This window comes from Haemaphysalis longicornis, unplaced genomic scaffold (assembly GCF_048455015.1).
Source record: "Haemaphysalis longicornis isolate Haplotype H1 unplaced genomic scaffold, Haemaphysalis longicornis Haplotype H1 scaffold_284, whole genome shotgun sequence".
Classification (NCBI taxonomy): Eukaryota; Metazoa; Arthropoda; class Arachnida; order Ixodida; family Ixodidae; genus Haemaphysalis; species Haemaphysalis longicornis.
In genome coordinates, this window is record NW_027526330.1 from 93,224 (window position 1) to 120,261 (window position 27,038).

At 50.5% G+C, this 27,038-nt stretch overlaps 1 protein-coding gene across 1 annotated transcript; it reads left to right on the top strand.

The window, feature by feature from the left end:
- The first annotated feature begins 19,022 nt into the window (after window positions 1–19,022).
- LOC144173079 (clathrin light chain-like) lies at window positions 19,023–25,944 on the top strand. The gene is made up of 2 exons (XM_077701592.1): window positions 19,023–19,414; window positions 25,458–25,944. Exons 1-2 carry the CDS (start codon window positions 19,077–19,079, stop codon window positions 25,816–25,818), a joined length of 699 nt encoding a protein of 232 aa, XP_077557718.1. The 5' UTR covers window positions 19,023–19,076; the 3' UTR covers window positions 25,819–25,944.
- Window positions 25,945–27,038: the final 1,094 nt, after the last annotated feature.

Sequence of the window (27,038 nt, forward strand, 5' to 3'; positions counted from 1 at the left end):
CTATTATTGGACGTGGAACACCACACGCGAAAAATCGAAGCTCCAGACGGCGTGCCAGCTGTCGACTCGCACCTTCTCCATATCTGGGATGCCAGAGAGTCGCTCACCAAGAGATGGCGGAGACAGCCCCTCAACCGCAAGCTACGACGTCGAGTGGCCCAGCTTAGTAAGGAGACAGAAGATTACGCCATAAAGGTTGTTAATCAAAACTGGAGAAAGTTTTGCGACAGCATGACGGGCCAGCTAGGCGTGGCGAAGACTAGGAAGGTTCTTAAAGCAATGATGGAACCGACTGCCACGAGGACTGAGCGTGCCAATCGACTTGCTAAGCTGGTGCACCAATACCCCGGGACGGACCAAGAACTTATTGACGACCTCAAGGCCAAGTATCTCCGAACAGACCGCCGGGGTGATTACCCAGATTACCAAGGAGAACCCAACGAAGTCTTGGACGAACCCGTCACTATACACGAAATCAAAACTGAGCTCGCCAACATGAAGAAGACCACAGCCCCGGGACCAGACCAAATCACAGCGAGAGCCCTCTACAACCTAGGTGAAGCAGCATTCAAGCTTTGGTCGACCATTTCAATCGGGAGTACTGGATCCCTGGTTCGTTACCGCAACAGTGGAATACAGCGGAAATTCGGTTTATCCCGAAACCGGGAAAGGACTTGAAGGTAGAGAATCTGAGGCCCATCTCGCTAACATCCTGCCTGGGGAAACGTTTCGAGCGAGTAATCAACACTCGATTGCAACGGTTTCTCGACGGCACAGACCAACTTCCGCACACACAGTTTGGCTTCAGACCACACCAAGGCACTGCCGATGTGCTTTTGCAGGTCTACAGGGACGTATACCTTCACCCAGACCGCATGCAACCGTGCGCGGTGCTAGCCCTTTATTTAAAAGGGGCTTTCGATAACGTCCTGCACTCGGCCATACTACGCACCTTAGCGGAGACTAATTGCGGCTCCAGAACCTACAACTATATCAAGGCCTTCTTACAAAATCGGAAGGCCAAGCTCTCTATACGCCTCGAGCTTCGCGATCGCTCCGCCGCCTGCCACCGCTTCTCCGCGGCGTTGACGGGATTTGCACTGCGTGGCAGATAGGGCCGCGTGCAGTGTTTTGGTTCTGTTTCGCTTCTTTTCGCCTTTCCGCGCCCTGAAAAAAACTTGTTATGGTAACGTCTATAGGCAAAGAGTACGTTTAGGTCACTTAAAAAGCAACTGTGTCTTCGTAGAGTACGCGATCGCCTGCAAGAGCTACCCGGAGACGCGGTGCTGCGCGCTTCGTCGCCGCTCTTCCGGGCGTCGGCGACGGTAGCAACATATCACCCCTGTCACCTCCAAAACATCAGGCACAAATTAATTCTACTGTCGCCTCGTTTAGACCTGATACTCGCACAATGAAAGGTTGGCTTCATTTTTCACCGTGGACAACGAACGCGACTTCATTTAGAATATATACGTCGCAGAGAAATATGTTTCGGGGATGTGATTACCCAATTACTGTCAATAACTTATGCCTTTTATAAGAATATAAACCATGCGAAAATGTTAAGTATATTCGACGCCCTGTGCGTCGTTAAATATGTGCCCACACACCAAGGCAAGTCAATTGAACCACGGAAAAATAAATGCTGTGGAAGTACGGAATTAAGAAACATAATTCTCTAACGGAAATAATAAAAAAAAACAGTGCAGCTTCTGACATGCTAAAGACGTTCGTCGAAACTTAAGCCAGGTAGGGTTCACAAGACCAACTATACGCGAAATGCACTGGCTACTTCGCGAGACATCGGTGGGGGTGGGGGAAAGGGGAGGCGGACGCTGTGTACAAATGCGGAGCGGAATCAAGCAATGAGCGTTTTAGTAATCACACATGCACAAATCTCGCGTTCACTTTCCTTTTGTTTTTCTACGTCAACGAACAGCTGATCGTACGGCGGACGCATTTTTGGAAGTATACAGGGTAGGCTGTTCAACAAGCGATGAAAGGTGTCGTTGGAAGAGTATGGTATGTGATAAGGCTCTCTGATTTTAGATTCTGCTTTATTCTGCAGGCTCCCTGTGCCATGACGATTTTTCGAAGAAGCATTAGTCGCGGACGCGGATTACATTCTAAGCACGCCTCCGCGCTGCTCGCAGAGGAGCAGATGAATGTTTGCGGGCGCTCACCTCACGACAAGACGACTTTGTCGTGTGCTGATCCCCGAGTACAATTATGCATTGTCCATCGTACTTTTGTTTAATATTCCCGAAATTAACACAGACTGGCTTGTAAATGGTGGTGATCAATATCTGCGTATAATATTGGCAAACGTAATTCGCGTGCTGTCAGGTATGAGTGCTCCGCTGATTATGTAAGAGCACAAAAACGAATTTAAATCGTAGTGTATAGCCGTAGCATGAACAACTGAGGAAGCGGTGGTTATGGAGACACTGCTAGTATATATTCAGGTCAGTGTTACTATAATCGGCTCCATCATATGCCGGTTCCGCGACTCTGGCCTGTGACACACACCGGGCGCTTATACAGACCGAATATACCACACTAAGACCGCGTCAGAAATATTTACACTCTCGTAAACACACCCCAATTTGCGAACAGAGTGACTGCTCCACATAAACATGGATTTCAAACGCCCGCACACGGTAAATCTCAGTCGTGGACGGGCCACAAAAGCAGCGGCGGCACTGGGGAGCGGGACGCCGACTCCCGCGCCTGCTTTCGAAACGGGTCGCTAGGGGGATTTCAGTGGCGCCCCTACAGGCCGCGCTCGAGGCGTATAGGGGGACTCGAGTCAGATCTAATTGAGCTGGGATCGCGGGGTACACCTCAGGGTTCAGTTCTCTCCCATTTGCTCTTCAACTTGGCGATGAAGGATCTGCTGCTCAGACTGAACCGGGTGCCAGGCATTTGTCACGCACTGTACGCGGACGACGTCACCATATGGTCAAATCAAGGAACTAGGGCCGACATAGAGGACAGCTTCCAACGAGCGATAGAAATCGTGCAGACCTTCGCCCGGTCCCGTGGCCTGGAGTGTGCACCGGATAAGTCGGAACTACTGGTGGTCCAGCCCAAGAAGCCCAAATACCCGAAACAAGACCCCATCAAGCTGCACGTGGATTTCATGCCTATCCCCGCCAGGCAGGAGATCCGTGTCCTCGGCGAGCACTTTTCCAACATGGCACACAACACCACAGCGGTGAGTCGCCTGATAGCGGCGGCCAACCAGGTAGCCAGAATGATCAAGCGAGTGACCTCCAAAAACCACGGAATGAAGGAGACTGAAACCACTAAGCTGGTACAAGCCTTTGTGGTCTCTAGATACACATACGTCGTTCCTTTTCTGAACCTCAAACCCAGAGAGGAGGACAGACTAGACCGGGCTCTTCGTAAGTGCGTCAAACTATCTTTGGGCCTCCCAGTATCTACGTCCAATGAGCGCCTAATGGCTCTGGGGGTCCATAACACCACAAAAGAGCTCATAGATGCTCAGAGAATAGCGCAACAGGTGCGCCTCACGAGGACAAAAACAGGCAGAACCATCCTAAATAGACTGGACATAACCCCTCCGACCACGGTGCGGGATCGATTCAACATCCCTCGAGAAATAAGAGAACGCATTCACATCCATCCCCTCCCCAGACACATGCCCCCGGAACACGATCAAGTCCGCAGAACACTCCGGGCCCAATACCTCTCCAAAATGTGGGACTCCACCCTGCTACAATCTACGTGGACGGTGCCGGCCCCACCAATGGGGTGACCACAGCAGCAGCCTGCTCGTCCAGTGGTAACCCCATTGCAATGGCATCCATCAAAACGACGGATCCGACCCGCGCGGAACAGGTCGCCATCGCCCTGGCCATCTCTGCCCATCCTCGCGCCATTATACTAACCGATTCCCAAGAGGCTTGCCGAAATTTCCTCAGAGGCAGGATATGTCGCCAGGCCCTTCGCATAATTGCAAATCAGCCGCCTGAAGGGGCACAGATCATATGGTTCCCGGGACATCAGGGACAGACCGGGGGGAATGTCGCCGCGCACGCGTTAGCCCGCGATTCCTTATTCCGGGCGTTCACCCCCGCTGGTTGCCCCCTAGGCAAGGGAGCCAGCCGATCACCTTCACCCCCTTCATTACGTACCGCCTACAGGGAGATACAGCTGCTTGAACAGAGGCTCGGCAGGAGGACATTTCCAGCCCCTCATCCCTCGCTCACAAGGATGGAGGAGGTGTTACTCCGACAACTTCACACAAACACACTTCCAATTCCCGCAACCCTACACAAATACTACCCGGACATCTACCCAGCACCACAGTGCCCGCACTGCGACCAGACGGGAGATTTACTCCACACGATGTGGCACTGCACACAAAACCCCAACATGAAGAACATCACACCGAACAACAGATCCACAACACAATGGGAGGCCACCCTGCTCAACCCGCATCCAGCTTGCCAGAAATGGCTTGCGGACCGGGCTGAGAGAGCTACTCGTCAACCACCGGCAGCCCCGGATTAGCGGGCCCGACCATGGCTCTGAGCAAATAAAGTTTTTTCTCTCTCTCTCTCTCTCTCTCTCTCTCTCTCTCTCTCTCTCTCTTGCTGAGGGCTCATGTCATTGCCATCCGACGCAAGTTGGCGCGCCCTTGGCGGTGGGCTTCAAATAAATGCCAGCTTAGCTAGTACAGAATCGGGACTAGAAAAACGTACTTACGCATACGGTCGTATGATTTGCCTTGGTGTTGCTAAAACATATTGCATTCTCTCTGAAACTTTATTGTGTAATAATGTCTTCGACTGCTGTATAAAAGCAAGCAGTTATTTACCCTGATTGCAGTGGGTGGCAAACCGGGAACCGAGTACGTACCCCCTACCCCCGAAATTTCGTTCTGCCATGGGATACAGAGCATAAAATGACACTCGACCACACTTTTCCACAGTGCGGCCCTTCTTCGTGTCAAAAACGTGCCCCCCGCCCCTGTCCTTCCGATACAAATTTCTGTGTACGCCACTTCTTGGTTTAATTGAGTCGCACGTACGCAGGTTGCGTGCGTGCCTTAAGTATAGATCAAGGATGTATAATGCCTGCGCGGTTTGTGTGTTTCAGTTCTAAGAGACGAAATAACGCATAGTTATGGCATAATAATGACATTCCAATCTTATTGCAGAATAAACATAATTTTATTACCCAGTACAAAATCAGTACGTATGGATAAAGTACTGATAAAGAAATGATAACAGGAAATATGGTAGGCACTGCATCTTCACGCAGAAAACCGGGCCGCATGAGTGCCGATTGGCGAAAGTGCAGCGAGCACACCACTCTGAACGGCATGCAGCTGTCCCGGCGTCTTATCAAGTAGACATGGGTTAATCCGGCTCAGTCACACGGAGCACGGACGAGCCGTCCTACGCAAGATAGGTTGGCAGATCGAGCCAGTACCCATCAAGGCAGCCCTTCCGGAAGACTGGAAGATGAGCATTCTGACCAAACCCCTTCCCGGAACATGACGCCAGGCAAGGACGACGAGAGGCGCACCGCGCGGGCAAAAGCAATGGCCCGGAAGCTGGAAGAGAACCCCAGGGTCCTCTACGCGGACGCCTCGCTCCGAAAACACAGCGATCGTGCAGCGGCGGTAGTTACGTCGAGAGACCGGCTGATCGTCAGCGCGTCCCTGAAGACAACAGACCCCGCAGTTGCCGAGGAAGTGGCCGTGGCCCTGGCACTCGCACAGCCATGCGTGCACACCGTGGTCACCGACTCAATGACAGCGTACGGAAGCTTCCGCAGGGGGGTAATCTCTTCCGCGGCCCGAGCCATTCTGTCCAAGTGCAAGCCACCGGGAAGAGCCATAGAGCTCGTGTGGGTCCCGGCTCACTCGCGGGTAGCAGGCAACACCATCGCCGACTACCATGCCCGAGAAATGTCAATCCGGGCCGAGAACGAGCCGGAAGAGCTACCGCACCCGGTTACCACCTTTCGGGACATTACCCGGATGTACCGAGAGGAGAGGCGCAGACTGCCGGAACCGCACCCCAAACTGACTAGGCAGCAACAGACGATCCTGCGTCGAGCGCAGGCGGGATCGCTTGCGCATCCCGTACTGATGAACCTCATGTACCCTGCGGAACACGATACGCTCTGTCCGTTTTGCAAAAGAGAGAGGGGCACCCTGCCACACATCTTGACAGAGTGTACAGAACTCAAGACCCCCCCTCCTTCCCTTCCCCACAACACCCCCAATCCCCAACCCCTTGAGCGATGGGAGACCTTGTTGACCAGCCCCGCCCTGCCGACTCAGCTCGCACTGACAGACAGGGGCCAGGAGCTGCTGGGAACATATGGGTCCCGTAACTAGGGAACCACCCCGTCTGGTGCCAGCGCGCACCACCGATTTCTTGGGCTCAGTAAAAGTTGATTCCTCCTCCTCTACAGAACTTCACCCAGGATTCACGCCAGCAATTTCGTTGAAGCATTGTTTAGGCAAGTGTCGCAACAGATAAGTAAAAAGAGAAGTGGTAGCAACGTAGCACAGAGCAGCACAGCACAGTACTGAGATGGAAAGATTGCTTCCGCATGCAATCGCGGGAAGCAACGATCACTACAAGCGTTGGACTATTAAAGCGAATCGTTTGAATCCGAGTGGCACATATTACTTGCGCTATTAGAATACGCTTAGAAGTCCTCGAGTATTTTTTACCACTTGCTCCGAACCAAACCTCAGGTGAAATCAAGCGATAACTGTGACATACCATAAAGTTTTAGAACCATTTTTTTTTTCCAAAGCACCATGACGTCCCCTTACAAAAACCCCCGGGAACGTATTAACAGTACTATAATTTTGCCTTACCTTGTGGAAATGAGAGTAAAACGATGAGTGAAACGCCAGGCGTACGGGAGTTGCTGTTGCAACTTTGTGCAGCGCAACGTTTCCGTGGGTACCGAGGTAAGCGCTCCGCGCCAACCGTTGGCAGCATCGCCCCGTAGGGCACAATGCCCGTCGGGCACGATACTAAACGTGTTCATCCGTGATACAACGCACCTCACAAATCCACGCACAGCAAAAATTAAATTCAAACCAAATTAATAAGGAGAAACTAATGAAAATGCGCAACACCAAAATACGTGAGGGGCGTTTCCCAGCCGACGAACTTTACGCCCGCCTTTCCAAACACTACAAGGACTGCATCACAGAACAATGGCATGCAAGGTAAATGTAACTAGTAGCGAAGCTTCCATAGAAGCCCATACGTTCAGAAAATGGCGGCTCTTAAGCTGCTCATGGGGCTTAGCGCCATCTGCGTGAGGAGGGAACACTTCCGGCGCAACAAAAAATAAACAGGATGTGACGCAAGATCCGTCAGAAAGTAACGTCATTTTGGTGGCATTAGCGGGAAAATTTGACTTCAAAATAGCCGTAGCAGGCCTCTGACAGCGGAGGGCTCATGTCATTGCCATCTGACGCAAGTTGCCGAGCCCTTGGCGTGTGTGCTTCAAGTCAGCGCCAGCTTAACTAGTACGGACTCGTGACTAGCGAAACGTACTTAAGCATGCTGTCGTATGATTCGCTTCGGTGTTGATAAAAAACATCTTGCATTTTCTCTGAACCTTTATTCTGTATTCATGCCTTCCACTGCTGTATAAAAGCAATCAGTTTTGTTTTGATTGCAGTGGGGGCCAAACCGAGAAATGGGCACGTACCCCTCGGTCGCCCCCCTCCCCCCACCGACCGGAATTTTTTTTTTCTGCCTTGGGATACAGAGCACAAAATGACACTTGACCAGTCTCCCCGGCTCCCCTTTCATATAAAAAACGTGCCTACTCCTTACCCCAATACAAATTTCTACTAACGCCACTGCTGGGTTTAATTGAGTCGCACATACGCAGATTGCGTGCGTGCCTTAGGTATACATTAAGGTTATATAAAGCTTGCTCAGTTTGTGTACTTCTGTTCTAAGAGACGAAATAACGCATAGTCAGGCTATAATCAAGACATTTGAATTTTATTCCAGGATAAACATAAAACAACTTTACCACACTGCACAAAATCAGCACGTATACAATAAATACAAAATATTCATGGGCACTACATGCATTATGATTTTCCTTACGCTCCGAAAAGTTGACTTTACCCGTAACACATAGCATTATGAGCAATGAAAGCGTCAACAGCAGAACTACTTCGAAACAAGAGAAAAGAACTAGGCACTGCATCTTGACGCAGAAAACCGGGCCGCATGAATGCCGATTTACGAAAGTGCAGCGAGCACATCGCAGCTGTCCCGGCGTCTTATCAAGTAGAGATGGGTTTCTACAGAAGTTCACTCAGCATTCACGCCTGCAATTTCCTGGTTCCATTGTTAGGAAAGTGTCGCAACAGACAAGTAAAAAGAAGAAAAATGGATCAATACAAAGAAAGCGACCGCAGTATGTAAAAGCACATAGCAGGAAAGATCTGGCAGCAGCGTAGCACGGAGCAGCACAACACAGTAGTGTGATGGAAATAATGCTTGCGCATACAAGTGCGGGAAGCGACGATCACTACAAGCGTTGTAATGCAATAGAGAAGGCACTGAGATAGACAATTAAAGCGACTCGTTTAAATTCGAGTGGTACAACGCTGATAAGTACTAGAGTAATTGACACCACTTGCTCCAAGCCAGCCTGAGGTGAAATCAAGAGATAACTGTGACATAACAAAGCTCTAGACCCATTCTTTTTTCAGAGATTGACCACGTCCTCTTACACAACCCCCGTGCACGTATTAACAGTTCTATAGTTTCGCGTTACCCGTGGAAATGAGAGGAAAATGGTGCAGTAAAACGCCAGGCGTACGGGAATTGCTGTTGCAACCTTGCGCGCCCGAAGGAGAGGAAACCGCGGAGAGAGAGAGTACTGCACATGCGCAGTACCGCGCGCAGCGCCGCCCACCGGCGGAGTGAGAGCGCGCTGGGCCGCACACGCTCTCACCTGGGCACGCGCCGGCGCCAGTGCGTCTGCCTCGGCTATGACGCAACACAATCCAACACAATCCACTTTAATCCAATCCAATCCAATCCAAGCCAAGCCAAGCCAATCCAATCGAATCCAATGGAATCCAAACGAATCCAATCCAATGCCCCTCGCGAGAGAGAGTGTTCGCTATCGGAGAGGAGAGCGGGAGAGTGGCTGCGGACAACGGACGCACGCCGCGGACAACAACGGACGCACGCAGGAAGGACAGGGCCGCCGACAAGAGAGGCTCTGAGCGTCGCATCTAAAAATTTCAACCTGACGTTTCGTCTCTGGTCGTTCCCGTCTTACCATTCAAGTTTACTTTTACTTTCCCTAATGCTAAGTTGACAGTGCCAATTACCTAATACGAATCGCACTGCCCTATTCTGTACATTTTCGACCGTATCACACATTTTCGAGCGTATCACGAAAACACATGCGTACTCCAATATTCCGCGCACATGAGTAAAATACGGTTCGGGAAGCCAAAAACACGTGCAGCCGTAACTTTTGTGTTGTGAACGGGCCTATTTAACCTCTAACCTCCCGTTAAATAAACTCCTAGTTATTTATATTCTCCGGCCGTTCCTAGAGCAGTGTAATTTACGGTATACGTACTCAATTGGAATGAAGGTTTTCTTGTAAAGGGGACGTTAACACACTGTTTAACATTCAACTACTTTTCGGAATCAGCACACCGGGATGTTATTAGAATCATGCTGCAGGTATTCGTAATTACGTTCATTCGCTATAGTCCTGTAAACTACACAGCCATTCGCGAACATTTTAAACCAAGATTTGAGGACAATGGTAATAACATTTATATATAACAGAAACAAAAGAGGGCCCGCAACGTCGACCCCTGGGGGATTCCAGAGGTCACGGGAACATATCCGGACGAACAACCATTGAGAGCGACCGACTGCTGTCTTAGAGAGATATACTCGCCTATCCATGAAATAACCGATTCATTCAGTTTATATCCCGCAATGTATACTAACAAGAAGGTGATATGGAACACCTCCAAAGGCTTTTTTGCAGTACAAGAAAATACAGTCAACTACTTTAAGCTTATCTATTGCTAGAGCCAAATCGTGCGTGAACTCAACAAGCTGCGTTTATTTATTTGTTTTAGATGCAGAGCATCTGATTCACTCGCCTTGTCCCTCCGGCGTCGTCGTCGTTGTCGTCGTCGGCGTTGTCCACCCCTCCCCCATTCTTCTCGCCGTGCCAGCTGCGCTCTCCGCCGCTCACCCCCTCTCCTCTCCGATAGCGAACACTCTCTCGCGAGGCGCATTGGATTGGATTCGATTGGATTGGATTGGATTGGATTGGCTTGGCTTGGATTTGGATTGGATTGGATTAAAGTGGATTGTGTTGGATTGTGTTGCGTCATAGCCGCGGCACGTTGCGTCATAGCCGCGGCAGACGCGCTGGGGCCGGCGCATGTGCAGTACTCTCTCTTCCGCGGTTTCCTCTCCTTCGGGCGCGCTGCGCATATAACCGGTGTGCCGTTCTCCGGCGAAGCAACATCCACGCTTGGCTCAAACACCTAGAGTCCACGCCGCTTTACAAGTACGCCAACGTCGTCATCGACTGGGACCGGCTTACGCAGTCCCCTCAACGTTATGCGCGCTATAAAACGCGGTCCCTTCGCCGCTCCGCCTATGCGTCGCATCTACACAGGGGTTCCCGCGAGGGGAGGTGGGAGTTTATTTATTCCGTTACCCTCAAGACCCGAGGGCATTACAGAGGGGAGTGGGTACATACATACATGTACAGCATACAAATCAAAATACAACAACCGAAAAATTGCAATCAAGTAACATCGCTTGTTACAGGGTTGAACTAAGGCTACGTACAAATAAAATTAGTGACAGCAACTTTAAATAAAGCAGCATCTTTGATACCAACAATATCACGAGGAAGATGATTCCAGCATACAGACGTGTTTGGCACAAATGACTCCTGAAAACACTTGGTGTGCGCTGACGGAAGTCCTACTTTATGGCGATGATCAATGCGAGTGGAAACGTAAGTTGGTTCGGCCAATAATCGATTTGTGAGTAATGGATTGGTGAAGTAAATTTTATGAAATTGACACAGACGAAACACTTTCCTGCGTCGAAACAGTAGGGGTTTCGTTCCCCGATTTTTTTTTATTATGGGGAACACGGTATTAATAAAGGAATAAAGGGGCAATGCTAGTGTGGTTTTCATTGATGTGACGCTCGAGGTGCGATGGTAATTAGAAAGGATGAAGCGCGCTGCCCGATGCTGCACTCGTTGTAATTCGTAGATAAGCGAGTCATGACCAGGGTCCCAAACAGATGCCGCATGTTCTAATTTGCTACGTACCAATACTTTGTAAAGTAAAAGTTTCAAGGAAACGGGTGCCTGATTAAAATTTCTTCGAAGGTAGCCCAACGTGTTATTAGCTTTAGCTGCAATATATTCAATGTGCGTCTTCCCTGATAATGTAGAAGTTATGTGTATACCCAGATACTTATACGAATTTACTGCTTCGAGGAGAACATTATTAAGTAGGAGCATTATCAAGTAAAACCCGACGAAATCCGTGTTTGCTAGGATGCTGGCGATTATGTTTAAACAAATGAGTCATTTCCGAAGTGTAGCTCACCTTCCAACACCGCAACTAAATTAACATCCCGGCTTCGTCATTCACAAGGTTCTGTTGTTATGGCACATTTAAAATAACACGTGTTTTTAAATAAACAGTCATAAAATCCCATGAAGCAGGGCACGAAGTTCAGCCTACCAATGCGCGAGCTTAGCCTCTTCTACGTTTATCACCAACAAAATAGTGCAGCATTGCTTTTCACAGTATTATAGTATGAAGAATAGCCGCAAACTTGCGTTTTTGCGCGCCCTTGCCTTTCTTTGGTGGGGAGTCCTTGATATGGCGCCGGTTGAGCTCCTGCGTGGCGGCCGCTTGCTTGACGCCCTTTAAGGCCCCTTATTTTGGTAAACCACCGCCACCACGGGGCAAACATCTCAGCCGGGTCGATGTCTCCAATGCTATCCATTTCTTGAGGGGGCGAATAGCCTCGAGCTGATGCGTCAACGAAGCCGGCGGGCGAGGCGTGGTAGCGGCTATGCCTGGCGAGGCTTAGCTCACCCATCGGTGTGGCACAGTCTTCTTGTTGCAATAAATGGCATTCCGATGGCCTAAAAGGTTCTCTGGTAATGTCCAGTGAGTCCTTGCACCTTGCCCGTTCACCTAAGACACTCATTACTGTTTGACAAATGAAGTTCGTTCATTTAAAACGTAGAAACACCGAGCGGAAAAAAACGCGTCTGCGTCATTCGGCTCCCTAACGGCTCTTTCTTCACCCAGGGAAAAACTGGTCCTACACCGGCGGGTCTCCTTCCAAACACGTCTGTGCATGAATTCTCGGCACCCAGACCCGCGCCGTTGTTCGGCTGTACGCCGCTTACTGAAAGAATGACGTATAACCTGAGACCTTACGTAGGCTGGTCTCCTCTTGGACACCGGTTGCCAAACATTCTGCAGCCGTTCGCTTGCCGTAATTCGGCCGGGGACCGCTAACCGAATGAAAAATGTACATTCTGGGTCCGTGCGTCGGCCGGTCTCCTGTATAACACCGGTTGCCCGAAGAAAACGAATATTCTGCCGCCGGACGCGCGGTTCACTGTTGAAAGAGCGAATGCGAGGCAGCCGCGCTCCGCCTGGTCTCCTTTCGAACACCAACTGCCACAAGAACACGGATATTCAGTGGCCGGTCGCTTGCCGTGCTTCGGCTGAACACCGCTTCCCGAAGGAAAAACGGATGCCCTAAAGCCGTACTTCGGCCGTTCTCTTTCTCAACATCGGCAGCCGAAAGTGAACTGAATATCTGGCAACTCGGCCCTGGATCGCACCACCTGCAATCTAACCAACGCCCAACATGGCCAGAGCAGCATTAGCCCCTAACCGAGAACTAGTGGTCTGGCAGTGGAACTCAAACGGATTTCAACGCAAGCGAGCCTCGCTACAACAATACATCAGACAACTCCCTCGCCAACCGGATGTCATCCTACTACAGGAGACGCATAGTGAAACCCCCCAAACCCTGCCGGGATACCGCTCCCACGCCAGCCCACCTAGCGCAAGAACCGTCGGGAAAGGAGCCGGCCAAGGAGTGTGCACTCTGGTGAGGAAGGGAATCACTTACATTGAACACGCACTTCTAAATAACAGCGCCATCGAACACTGTGCAGTGGAAATCGTCACTGGCAGAAGGAAGAAGGAGAGCACCTTCGTAGTCAACATATATAGCAACCCCAAGCACTACCAACAGAACTTCAGAACCCTTATACACAAGACGAACCAACTAGCCAAAGGCAGCACAGCACTTCTGTGTGGCGACTTCAACGCGCCCCACACAGACTGGGGATACCCCAAGACAAACGCCAAAGGTCGCAGCCTGCTCGAGAACGCCATGGACGCCGGTTACCAACTGCTCAACGATCCTGCAGAAAACACTCGTCTCGGCTCGTCCGTACAACGTGATACAAACCCCGATCTCACCTTCTGCAAAACGGCCGGCAATGAGGCGGGGATACGATGGCAAAATACCGGCGAAACTCTCGGCAGTGACCACTGCATCTTGGAAATCACCATACCGCTACGATCTAAGGCGACAACACCTAAAACACAAGGCATAACAGACTGGAATGCCTATCGCAGGGCTCTGGAAGAGATCCCAGAGCACATAGAAGACATCGAGAAATGGACGCAAGCCCTCAACGAGGCAACCCAAGCAGCCACTACCGAAGTCGAGCTAGACGACTCCACTCCCCAAGCCGACAGCCGACTCGCACATCTCCTCGAAGCAAGGAAATCCATACAGAATAGATGGAAGAAACAAAGGCACAACCGGAAACTCCGCAAGAAAGTGGCGTTCCTTAATCGAGAGATAGAGAAGCACTGCGCTGTCCTCGTCCGCCAACAATGGCATGCGGTATGCCAAGAAGCTGACGGATAGATGCATAAGAGTCGCACCTGGCAGCTCCTCCGCCACCTGCTAGACGAAACCAAAGCTAAGGGAACGCAACGCCACGCCCTTGCCCGCACCCTTCACAAAGCCCAGCAAGAACTTGGCGGGCTCGAAGTCCGTCGACGCCTGAACGAAAGATACCTGCCCTCCACCCCCCCTGAACCCCTCCCAAGCTATACAGGTGCGGTCAATACCCACCTCGATAGAGACATTCAGGAATGGGAGGTTAAGGCAGTGCTGCAGACGGTCAACTGTAGATCGGCGGCAGGACCCGACAGAACGACGAACAAAGCTCTTCGCAACTTGAATGACGCGGCCATCTCCGCCCTCACACGTTTCTACAACGAGTGCTGGCGCTGCGGTCGTCTACCCAAACGATGGAAGGAGGCGAAAACGGTACTTATCCCTAAGCCGGGCAAGCCTCCCCATATCGACAATTTACGCCCGATCTCACTCACATCTTGCGTAGGCAAAATCCTTGAGCATGTACTGCTCAACCGGTGGCAATCATACCTGGAAAGCGAGGAGCTATATCCGAACACGATCCTTGGCTTCCGAGCAAAGCTAAGCACCCAAGACGCCATGCTGCTACTCAAACATGAAGTAATAGACCAGACAACTCACTCCCTTGACAATAGAGCGGTTCTGGGCCTAGATCTACAGAGTGCATTCGACCGAATCCATCACTCGGCCATTCTCAAGCAAGTATCCCGCCTCAATATGGGACAGAGAACCTTTACATACATCAAAGACTTCCTAACCGACCGATCGACAACGATCAATGTTGGGGACATACAACTCCCCACAAAATCACTGGGCAGCACTGGGACGCCACAGGGGTCGGTGATATCTCCAATGCTATTCAACTTGGTAATGTTCGATGTGGCCAACAAGCTCGCCAACCTTCCGGACGTCAAGCACACCATCTACGCTGACGACATTACCCTGTGGATGACGGGAGGCAGCGACGGCCACATTGAGACCACGTTACAGCAAGCGATCGAGGTAATAGAGGACCAACTGCAGGGAACAGGACTAATCTGCTCTCCTAAAAGTCGGAGCTGCTCATCCTACCACCTCGTGGAAGACGCACAAGTACCTCTACCACCCCAAGCATCACCCTTCGGACGAAGGACGGAACTACAATCCCGCACGTCAAAACCCTGCGTGTCCTTGGCCTCCACCTAGACGCGCTCAGGCAAAATGGTCTCACCATCAGCAAGCTGGACGCTAAGGTGTCTGCAGCTACCCGACTCATCCGAAGAGTTTCAAACCGCCACGCGGGCATGAAAGAGACGAGCCTCCTCCGACTTGTACAATCTTTCGCGATAAGCCACATTGCCTACGTCGCGGCATTCCATAATTGGAAAGCAGCCGAACGACAGAAGATTGATGCCATCATCCGCAGGACATACAAGGCAGCACTTGGACTATACGTGCACACCAATACGGACAGGCTTTTCGAACTTGGCGTCCACAACACGCTGGACGAAATAGCTGAGGCCCAACGTACGGCGCAGCTTGAAAGATTGTCACAAACAAGAACGGGATGCTACATCCTACGACGACTCGGCCTCCGAAGACAGGAGATGCAGGACAACAAGGTCCCAACATCGCTCCCACAAGATCTGCTGCACAGCCTCCACGTGCCTCCAGTTCCCCGGCACATGAACCCAGAACACAACCAGGAAAGGAGGCTCGCAAGAGCAAAGACACTCACAGCAACGCACGCCACGGATAAGGGCGCTTTCTACGTCGATGTAGCCCAATACCCGGACCGACCAAACGCGTACGTCGCAGTTGTAATAGCCGCCGTCTCTGGTGACGTATACACTGCGAGCAGCATGAAAGCCAGAAGCGCACACCACGCCGAAGAAATGGCCATTGCACTTGCAATCACCAATCCAAGATGCACCACTGTGCTTAGTGACTCGAAGACGGCGATCATGCATTACGCTACAAACTGTGTCTCCCCCAGTGTTGTGACGGTGTGCGGGGCCCTACCCCCCAGAACGACACCAGTGACTTTAAGATGGTTTCCGGCACACGTGGGTCCACTGGACTCACGCGATGGACACGGCAACCGCAATGAGGAGGCGGACCGGGCAGCGCACGCGCTCACCAGCCGCGGCGCTCCTGAGAGTCCAAGCCCCCGATTTGCGACGCAAGTGCCCGAAGAAACGGAGCCACTCACTGCATATAGAGACATTCTCGAGTGGTACCGCATCAATCGCCGAACTTTCCCACCACCACACCCTAACCTAACTAGACAAGAAGCAGTGATTTATAGACAATTACAGACTTGTTCATTAATGACTCCAGTGGTAGCCAAACACATCTGCCCAGAGGTGTATGTTAGTGATATGTGTACACTATGCAACAGAGAGAGAGCCACCATGGCCCATATCCTATGGGATTGTGAAAATCACCCGCAAGAAGCCAGAAACACTACAATTCCGCCAAGATTCATGGACGCCATGAAGAATGGAAACTACGAAGACCAACTCCAGGCTGTCCAGCTGGCAATGGCTGGCCTCGAACGCCAACGGCCTGCAAGCGCCGCCTCCACGGAGATTGTGTGAGCAGGCCTGGCAGGGGCTCAGCTATTGCGACGTACTAGCCGCGTCTTCACAGCAGGCTCTAATAAAGGTTGTTTCTCTCTCTCTCTGGCAGCCGGGTAGCTGCCGTTGTGCGTCTGAACACGGGCGGCTGGAAAAATACCGAAGCGCTGGTTGCCGAATGTTGGCCGCTCATCGTATGATCAGTGGCTGCCAGACCCTGGATGCTGGCCGGACATGCCAGAAAGCGGCCATAGACGGGCCGGTCTTGCGACACACTTTCTGGGCCGCCTGGGGCGTGTCGCACATTTTAAGTGCGAATGCACTTTATAAGCGACCCCGAACCTTCCGCCGTCCGCATAGCAACAGCTGCGGGTGCGCGCGCTTTTCGTCTTCCTTAGCAACGGGGGGAGATGGGCGCGCGCTGCCTCCTCTCCTAAAGCTGAGATTGGCCAGGAATAAGTGCGAATGCACTTCTTAAGCGAGCCTGAATCGTCGCGCTCGCATAGCGCCTCCTCTCCCCCCTCGCCTACTCTCCTAAAGCCCCTTTACTACTCTCCAGCTCGCAACACCCTCTCTCGGCGCGCCAGCCAAGCCACTACACTATATAAAAAAAAACAGCATCCGGCGCCAGGTTTCGATCTGCGGACTTTGCGGCCGCAGCGCGACGCTCTACCGACTAAGCCACGGACGCGACGTTGATATCAGTGTTAGTAACGCGCCTTATATCTTTAACGCATTCAAACTACGTCGTCAGCGGCGTGCGTTGGCGACTCAGGGGCGTTATAGCGGCTTGATAACTGCGTGGTGTACACGTGATACTACAAACCCGCTAGTTCTGCATTCTCTCACGTGACTGCGCCTCCTCTCCCTTCACTCCGGTCGGCGCTTCGCAGCTGCGGTGCGCTGCGGTGCGGTGCGCTCCTCCTCTCGAACATACACGTTAATTCACCAAGATTTCCGCAGAGGGACAAACGAGGCGTGTTAAGCCGAACGTGATCACGAGGGGGTGTTAATGTAACTAACGGGCAAAATGCCACCAAACTTCAACAAACTCCCCCTCATAGCATCACCCCGTGCTTCGCACTTCCTCATACTCCCCTTCGGGGAAATGCGGGGGAAACTTTGCACCCAAGTCTCGCCTTCCTGTGCGGAAGATCCGGCAGTTTCCTTCCGGAACTCACTGCACTTCCGGCCGTAATCTCCAACTGTTTTTTTGTTGGCTGCGTATTGCGTGTAGCCCTAGCATAGCTCTATGCTCTAGTATTTCTATTATCCCGACGTAACGAGGTAACGGGATAGCTGGTCACAAGGCAATCCGCGGGTTTTCTCCAAACATCGACTGCAACAAAAATCGCAAGGGAAGAGAAAATGAAATTAGGATTACCTCTTTCATCCGGATATTTGAGACGTTTGTGAGGGGATTTCGCGGAGACCAACCGCAACGCTGATATCCAGAAAGCATTTGTACCGAGTTATTTTTGTGAAAACGTCACTGGCAGGATAACATACGCAAATACATATACAATCAATGGTACCTATGTATTATCAGAAGCGATCTCATCACATTTCAACTGGTTTCATTCAGCGTCAAATATCCACACAGTAATGCTGATACACCAGATATACTAATATTACGCTTTTTGGTCAATCCCCAGTATGAATATGTGCCGTGTGAAATATGTGCATGATCATGGGTCTGCAGCAGCAACGGTATGAATTTCATGGTGCGTACGAAATGTCCCCTGAAATGGGCGAGCCATAATGAATGTTAATTTTGCCCCGTAGGCCTAAAAACAAGCGAAAAAAAAACGCATATAAAACCTGCGACTTTAACTTGGTATCGTTGCGCGTTCGTGGCAACGCTGAAAAGGCAGTTGTACACTCGTGGGACAACGGTTTTTTGCTGCGGGATGACTTTATCCACCTTGTGTAACGGTGTTATAAAGTGAGGTTTCACTACTGCTAGGGGAACTTTTCAGACCGCTCACCGCAGGGATTGTCGGCTAAACATGAGTCAGGAGCTTTGGGTGAAATCCTGCTTCGGTTCGCAAGGAGAAAGAGAGAAAACTTTTATTGAAGACCAGCGAGGTTAGCCGAGCCGTCGCGCTGGCTTGCTACGCTAAATGATAGAAGAAAAAGAGAAAGAAAACAAAACAAAAAAAACTATAAAAATGAAACGAAAGGGTGGCTTGGTAGCTAAGTTGGTAATTAATGCTCATTAAAAGTGGGGATTACAGCGCACAGAAACACAGCTAAATGGAGAAAGACAGGTCGCAACAAAACAAAATCAGGGGCACGTCATAGAGAATTCCAGCTGCTCATCATTCATGATTTTCTTCCGCGTCGCAACCATCATTATCATTGCGGTCGTCGTCTTTGTCGCGTAGCAGTGACACGCGCCACGTGAGCACCTGCCTGCGTCGGCATTCCATCAGCGGCGTTCACTTGTTTGTTTTCGCAGCCAGCTCACTCGTCGAGGATGGCCTCAAACGACGAAGGCACGCCGTTTGGGGCATACCTGGATTCCCGGCTGCAGCTGCAGCGTACACCGTCGGGGCAGCCGCCCCCGCCGCCGCTGCCGTTGCGGCCGCAGCAGCAGGCGGTAGCCCTTTCTGATGACCTGTTCGGCACGGCCGGCGCCATGGGCGGCGCTGCCAAGGGCCCGCGCGAAGAAGAGCGCCACTTGGCTGATTTCCTGGCTTCGGCCAACCAGTTTCCTGGCAGTCAGTCCAGCCTCTCACGCAGTGACGACATCAGTTCTGGAGCGCGTCCGAAGATTCCCGGAACCCAGAAGGAGGAGTCCACCAAGATAAAGAAGTAAGTACTTAGACTGTCCCTTAGCGGAATGGGGGAGGGAGACGAGGGGATAAGGAGGAGAATTGGAAGGGAAGGGCCCGGCTGGGGTTTTTCGCGGAAGGCACCCCTGAGTAGGTGTCCTCCAATTGGGATAAAAATAGGTAGTGTCTATTATCCCGGCAACCGTGATAAGTAGCGTCAGAAATTTCTCCCCGCAGTCGCCTCATTGGCTAAACACGCTACGCGGAGATTCTGTGGGATAAATATTCCCTACACAGCCGTGTTTGCGGCTGCCCCCGTAACACTGTGGTGTAGTACTTGGTTTTAAACGAGAAGGCTCAGGTTCGAGTCCGACAATCAGATGCACGTATTTTATTTTTTTTTAGCTTTCTGAGAATCTTTTGGTCATCGTGATTTTGTTAATACTTTTTTTACTCTGGTTTTTGCATTATCAAAAGATCGACGCATAAGACTTCTAGAATGGGTTAAATTACGTTTAATATAGGTTTTGTTCTGTGTCGTTCGGCTAAGTTAGATTAGGTTTGTTGCAGTTGGGCTGTATTTGGGCAGGTGATGACGCGTTCGGTTAGGTTACGTTATGTTCGATGAGGTTATGTTAGGTTACGTTTGGACGTAATTTTATTCAGCAAATTTTAGGCCAGCCAGCTTATATGGAAGCTGTCGTGAGTATTTCCCGGAGATAATTCTCACGGTTGCCGCGAGATTAGACGCAGCCGGTAATAATACATTCGGGAGCATGCACAGTCGCGCCATCGTTTTCATTGTTCACGGTACTGCGAATAGTCATCGATATATACATTTAACCAAATCGGTTTTGATACTATACCACATTATTTTAATGAGGGAAGTTTCGGTTTAAATTAGTTATTGTAAATTATTTAAAACTGCGGAGTCCCATAGATAAGACGTCGATGAGCTTGGGAATATAAATCCATACTATACGTGCGCAGCCAGGTATGGATTGGAACTTGGAACTTGGGGTTGGAATAATTGGCAAGGTCCTCGGAGGCGTAGCCGAATCACCCCCCTAACCGGCGTCCCATGTTGCTAGACTAGGTTTCCGTGGCTCCGCCAACCACAGCGGAACTTTATTTTGCTTCTTTTTACTTTTTTATCTTTCTCCTTGCCGGGGGAAAGAGGGGTGCGTCCGACTTAGTTCTGCGCAGTGCGCGGCATCGGTCTAATTAGTGTTGCATCCCGGCCGCGATGGGAGCAGTCATAGTTGCTTTCACCCAACCGGACCAACCGCTTCCGCTCACGTAGTAACCAGTCACTGTTAATTATTGATAGTGACGCTGGCTAGTCAGTCAGCGGAAGCGGTTTGGCCGGTTGGGTAAAAGTCAAGACAGTGCTCATCCAGTACAGCAATCCTCGCTGGTGTCGTTTCGCAACTGCAAGTGATCAGCCTGTCTTGCTTTTAGCCAACCGGCCAAACCGCTTCTGCTCACTGTCTAGCCAGCCTCACTATCAATAATTAACAGCGACTCTCAGTCAAAGTCCAGGGTTCTGACGTGTGGCCGGCGAAGATCACAAATCCGAGGCCACTGTGAAGGAGCGAACGCGAAACGGTGACGACCAAACTCGCAGTGCCGGAGTGCCAGCGCGCACTGCACGGAATTTAGTTAGACGCACCCCTCTTTCCGCCGGCAAAGAGAAATAGGAAAAAAAGTAAAAACAAGCAAAAAAAAAGTAACAACAAGCAAAACAACTTTCCGTTGCAGTTGGCGGAGCCACGGAAATCTAGACTGGCAACGTGGGTCGCCGGGTAGGGGGGTGATTCGGCAACTCCTCCGAAGACCTTGCCGAAAAATTTATTACAGGCAATAATATCAAGAGTATACACTGTAAGACATTACTGTGGTCCAGCTTCTTCGAGACTCGAATGGCCAATCCATTGAGCCTACTAAGAAATATCGGCGAACAACGATGTCGAGAATACGATTGGGCTCAAAACTTAAGTTCGGCCTGCGCTGTAGCAGCATCACGCAATGCGAGCGTGGCGTTCTGCATTGCCCCGTGCTACAACGCCGATCACATTTTCTAGTCAAATGAAGTGCACCATGCTGTCATTCACCTAATTTCCTTGGTTGGAAGCATGGTCCCTCCAGTGCACTGTGGTAAATCTGGGCCACGGGATTACCTTTTAGTGCAGGAAATTTTACGACCGGGTATTAGAACACCGAGTGACGGGCGTGCCTCTCTCAGGAACCATTTGCTCTTCAGTTCATCGTGGCCACCGCAAATGCTTGCCAATTACAACTGTCTCAAGGTAATCAGCCTGATGGGCCACTCTCGCTTCAAGAATGGTCAATCGAGCTTAGACATTCACCTGCTGATGTATGACCACTATTGAAGACGAGATTGAGCTATAAAGGCCGCCACATACGCACTATGAACGGGAGACCAAGATGTGCAAATGAGTGTTGATTTTAAATTGCATTGATTGGTTTGCGGAGCTGGTATACTAGCCCTTATTCCTAACGCTTGCCCGCTTCATTTTCGAATACTTAGTTTTATACTCCGTAAGTAAACACTGATGCATAATTTAGGCAGACAACAGGGAAGGTCAGTGGCCAGTAAACGGTCCAGATTTCAATGGAGGCTCGTTCATGCGCGAACGTTTACACAGAATACAATTTTGTGCCACGAGCATCGTCTTCTGGGCGTAACGACAAAGCGAAAGACAGGTATCGACGATCACGTCATCAGCTGAAAGCAATTTGAACTCTGCAACCACGCATTCGAATTGTTTTAGTTGTTTTTCCACGCAAACCTCAAAACAGCCCGCTGACTAAGTCTACCCCTACCTGTCTACTTTACATTAAATGCGGTCATCAAATTCAAATTCAACATACCCGCGCTACTTATTTCCTGGCTGTCAATCAGCAGCTGGCGATATCACCGGGAGACACAGAAGTGCGAATGGGAGCCTAAGCTAATATCAGCCCTGAAATTACGTTCAATCCGCCGCGGTGGCTCAGTTTCTAAGACAGCGTGCTGCTGAGCTCAAGTGCGCTATTTTGATTCCCGACCGGGGCGGCCGCTTTTCTGATGGAGGCGAAAACCGAAAGTGCCCGTGTGTTCGGCTCACGTTAAATATCCCCAGGTGGTCAAAATTATTCCGGACCCCCCTCGAATGCCGCGCGCCTCCTAGCCCACATGTAGTTTCGGCGCATTAAACCCCATAATTAGAATTTTCTTCTCTAAATTTTCATTCACAAGCTCGCCACTTGGGGCCTAGCACGTGGAGCTGAACTTTCAGGTCTAGTTGCCCTCGAGAGTGCAGGGAGCTGCCTCCGAAACTCTGGCGACGTTGCCAAGGGGACAATTCGAAGTGCGGCTCGCAACTTGCCGGCTCGGTCGCACGCCGTCATGGCGGGTACCGTGACTGCCCACACCGCACGCACGCGTTGTAGAGTCGAGTCTGCGGCCAGTACGGGCGGGAAAAGTGGACGGAATGGTAATGGCGGCGAAGGAATGCCGATACTGGCGGACAACAAAAGGCACGACAGGCAGCCAGTGCCACTGCCAAAGCGAACAAACGCAACCACTGAGATGGTTAGAGCCGTAAGAACGGTTGACACGGTGTCCAGGGTCATGCGAGAAACGTCGTCTTTCGGGCTTCTAAAACCGCAACAAAGCTTTCGCATCAGGCTGAGCCTGACGTTCGCGAGGGAGACTGAAAAAATGCCCAGGCATTCTTCAAGATCCACAAATAGATCGTCGATTAATTTTGATCATGATCAGCGCGCCTCTTGCCCCATGAATAACGGGAATGAGGAGCCGACGTCCAAGTGACATCAATACTTCCAATAGTTGGTCATTTTGAAGTGTATTCGCCCGTGGCGAATACATAAATGGCGTAATGCAGCGCCAAGCAGATGCGTCGGCAAGCGTATGCCGCGACGGCCATGGTATAAGCAAAAATAAGGGAGCGACTGCGTTTGAAAGGGCACATTCGTATTTTAATTCTAACGTTTCGAAACGTTCGGTCCGAGTATATTGAAACCAAACATACGAAAAAAATTACCGAGGAAATTTAATTGTTCGGCGCCGCTTTGAAAGGTCCCATCCGACAATATTTAGCCTAACCACGCACATATATTATGCCGGTGTTTTTTTTCCCAACCTAAGGCAAAAAAAAAAAAAACAAAAAAACTGAAGAGTCATGGGTGGGCCGTTAAGAGTAAGAAAGCGTGAGCATCTGCGCCTCTACCTCGCGAACTTCATTTTGGCCGAATGGCTCGCTGAGGATTTACAAGCCTGCAACGCGACGTTTCTCGCCCGTGCCTCGTACACCATGTCAACATCGCTCGCTTGAGCAGCGGCCCTGACTGCCTGTCGCTTTCTTTAGTGTCCACCAGTGTCGCCGTTTTGTCGACTTTATTTCTATTCTATCTTGTTCTGCCGTTCTTCCACTGGCTGCACACTCCATTTTCGTGCCACCCACCACGGTGGCTCAGCGGCTAAGGCGTTGTGCTGCTGAGCACAAGAACGCGGGTTCGATTCCCGGCCGCGGTGGCCGCTGTTGTGATGGAGGCAAAAAGCAAAAACGCCCGTGTGTGCGAGATTTCGGTGCACTTTAAAGATCCCCAGGTGGTCAAAATTAATCGGGAGCCCGGAGGCCTCCCTCAACGCCTGCGTTGCGTCGGCGTGTGAAACCCGACAATCAATCAAACCATTTTCGTGCCATCAGAGAAGCCAGAACGCTACCAGAGAAGAGAAACATGTGCGCCAAACGGGAGATTTCTCAGTTATTTGCTTTACCAAATGGGTGCACACGAACAGGTCTTGAGCGTGCTGGGGAATAGTCATCAATGCTTCAAATACTGGGATTAGTGCCATAGGCAACGCATTGTTCAATGCTATTACTTCTGTTCAAATTGATGTTTGGCGCGCGGACGCTACACTAGCCCACAAGGCGTGCTGTGGCAGAGTTCTACAACTGTATTTCGATTATACTGCGCAGGAATCTGGGCACACAGCCATTTGTGTTTTGAGTCTCCTTCAGAAAAAGTGGCGCTGCGGTCTGAGGGACCTTGCGCGGAATTCCTTAGCGACACCACGCATTTAAGTAATTACTTTACCGGGTGGATTTTCATACAAGAGCCGTACGTCAACTTTACACCGTGAAAACTACCGAAACAAGACACGTGATTCGCGTCTTTAATTTGGAGGTGCAAGTTAGTGGGGCATTGTAAAGGACACTTGCGCGCAAAAGTTTTATTTTTGGGAATTCTGTAAGACACTGCGCAAAATAGTTAAGTGATAATCTAGCAGCATATTGAGGGCTGTACCACTTACAAATATCAATTTCCAGCCATTTCATCGCCTTTTTTTTTCATGGGCATTAAAGGTAGGAGGTCCCGCTACTCTGACCTTTGGACCTCCTTCTGTATATAATCCTCATGAATAATTTTCATTAACTAATGAACTGATTGATTGATAAGACTATTGACGTTCATTGCACGAATTTTCTGACTTGTTAAAATTATGCCCTAAAATCCAGCCTGAAGCCATGAATGCATTCAATGAAATGAATCTTACAGTGGTGCCATCTTTCATTTCAATCCGCTCCTTCTGGGTCAAAAACTAAGCCTTGGCAATGCAAAGTCTTCAGCAAATTCAGACCTTGTGTGCATATGCTATCATTGCCCCAATTATGAGAAACTTTGATCAGTTTTGCTGCAGTAGAATTGCTTTAGTGGTGGCAATGCGCATATTTACTAATATAAAGGATTAAAATCCCTACGTTCGGCTTGGACATAGTTCGGCGAGTAAAGGAGTTGGTTAATAATTTAAAAGGTAGGGTAAAAGAAGTGGCGGAGGCCGGCAGTTTTGAGGGATCTGTGTAGAGGGAAAAGCCGGTGCAGGCACAAGCTTAGATTCAAAAAGTGAAAGTGGGCTGAAGGCATTCCTTAAGCTTGCTTGGCCAACGATCCGCGCATTCTTGATGGCCGCTTGTGGGCATTCGTGAGCGCATTCCCAAATTTCGCATTCATTGCTGACATTGCACGCGCATCTCGTCACCCGTTTACTACAGATGGCGCGAGGACATGAAAAGGCAGCTTGAGGAAAAAGACCGCCAGGAGGAGCTGCGCATCCAAGAGCTCCGCCAGAACGCCCAGCGTGAGCTTGCGGAATGGTACGAGCGGTACCATGACTCCCTGGCGAAGCGCCGGACGGCCAATCGATCGTCGGCCGACTGGCTGCCCGAGGGCGGACGGGCTCATCCGGACGGTTCCCCTGACTGGGACAAGGTCGCCCGGCTGTGCGGCTTCAACGCCAAACCTTCTGGCAGCGGAAAAGACGTCTCGCGCATGCGGGGCATCATTCAGCAGCTGCAGCAGCAGAAATCGACTCCTGGTTCTCGTGCCCCTCCGTCACCGTCCATCTCCAACTAACCACTTGCCCCTAGAGTTTTATTTTTTTTTTGTCTCCTCTCTGCACCCCCCTCAGGATATCTCAAGCCACCGAGAAGTAGGCTAGCTAATCTCACCGGATGTTTGGGGGGGGGGGGGGGACGTGTGCTTTTTGTTTTGTGTGTGCAACAAAGGAAAAGGAAATAAAAACATGGACAACCTGACACAGATTCTTCGCACCTCATTTGGTCATTTGAGTAACTAAGTGGGCCGAACTGGGAGCAACAGTGGATGTAACGCCACGTGGCACTCTTGAAGTTTAGTGTTAAAAATAAAACTAGTGGGAAATATACCCGGGACACGTGACAGGCAAGGGGTTGCGTTATATGCCGCTCGCGGTTGCCCAACTGCGCTGCGTACCACGCTGCGTGAATGCGTGTCTAGCGCCGTGGGGTATTCCCGATGCGCTTCCGCACGCCGATCAGGAGGACAAAGTAGCTGGACGAACAGGTGGGGAACTTCTTCTAACACCCTGTGCAATGAAGGGTTGTGTGTTTAAGAACAAGAGTTGAGATGGCCAAGGGCAACGTCCGGGCCTTTCGTTTCATTTCACGAAAGAACACCACAATCGCCTCGATTGCTCATTATTTACTGGACGCAGTGGCATCTCTCTTACTTTGCTGCTTAGCCCGCTTTTTACGTCGTCAGCCATTGATTGTCAAGACTGCAGTTAATCTAAAACTCCGGTCTCCCAAAGGAGCGATTCAGTATTTTTTTCGCATATATTACTACCACGCGTGTGTTATTGAGTTCCGAGATATAGGTGCAAGCCAGGCAATTCCAGTATAGGGCATAAAGTTAATCAAACGTGTTAATATAGCGCGCTCCGCCCCTAAACCAACCTAAATAATACCAGACAACATTTTTTTCTTTTTTAAAAGAATGCGTAAAATGGACAAAAAAAAAACATTCTATAGCTAAAAAAAATCAGGTCTTGCGAAAATTTTCGCACCACTGGGGCAGTTAATCAAGAGGATGGAGTGACACACCACGCCACCTTTTACAACCGCCTGCAAACTAAAACCTTCTATAATCACGACATCGTACACCATATCTCACTGTCTCTTTTCCCCTACAACTTCCCGCACTATCACCCACCTCTCACCACTTACCAGCTTGTTTTCTCATATGCTCACCGCCTTAACCCCATCCCATCCTCCAACCCTGAGCAGTGGGAGGCCGAGCTGACCAGCTCAGCACCA

Bases quoted from the DNA above. Each gene is read 5' to 3' on its own strand.
- LOC144173079 (XM_077701592.1), top strand. From the start codon at position 19,077: ATGGCCTCAAACGACGAAGGCACGCCGTTTGGGGCATACCTGGATTCC. The intron at 19,415-25,457 runs GTAAGTACTTAG...CGTTTACTACAG, and splicing joins GAGTCCACCAAGATAAAGAA to ATGGCGCGAGGACATGAAAA.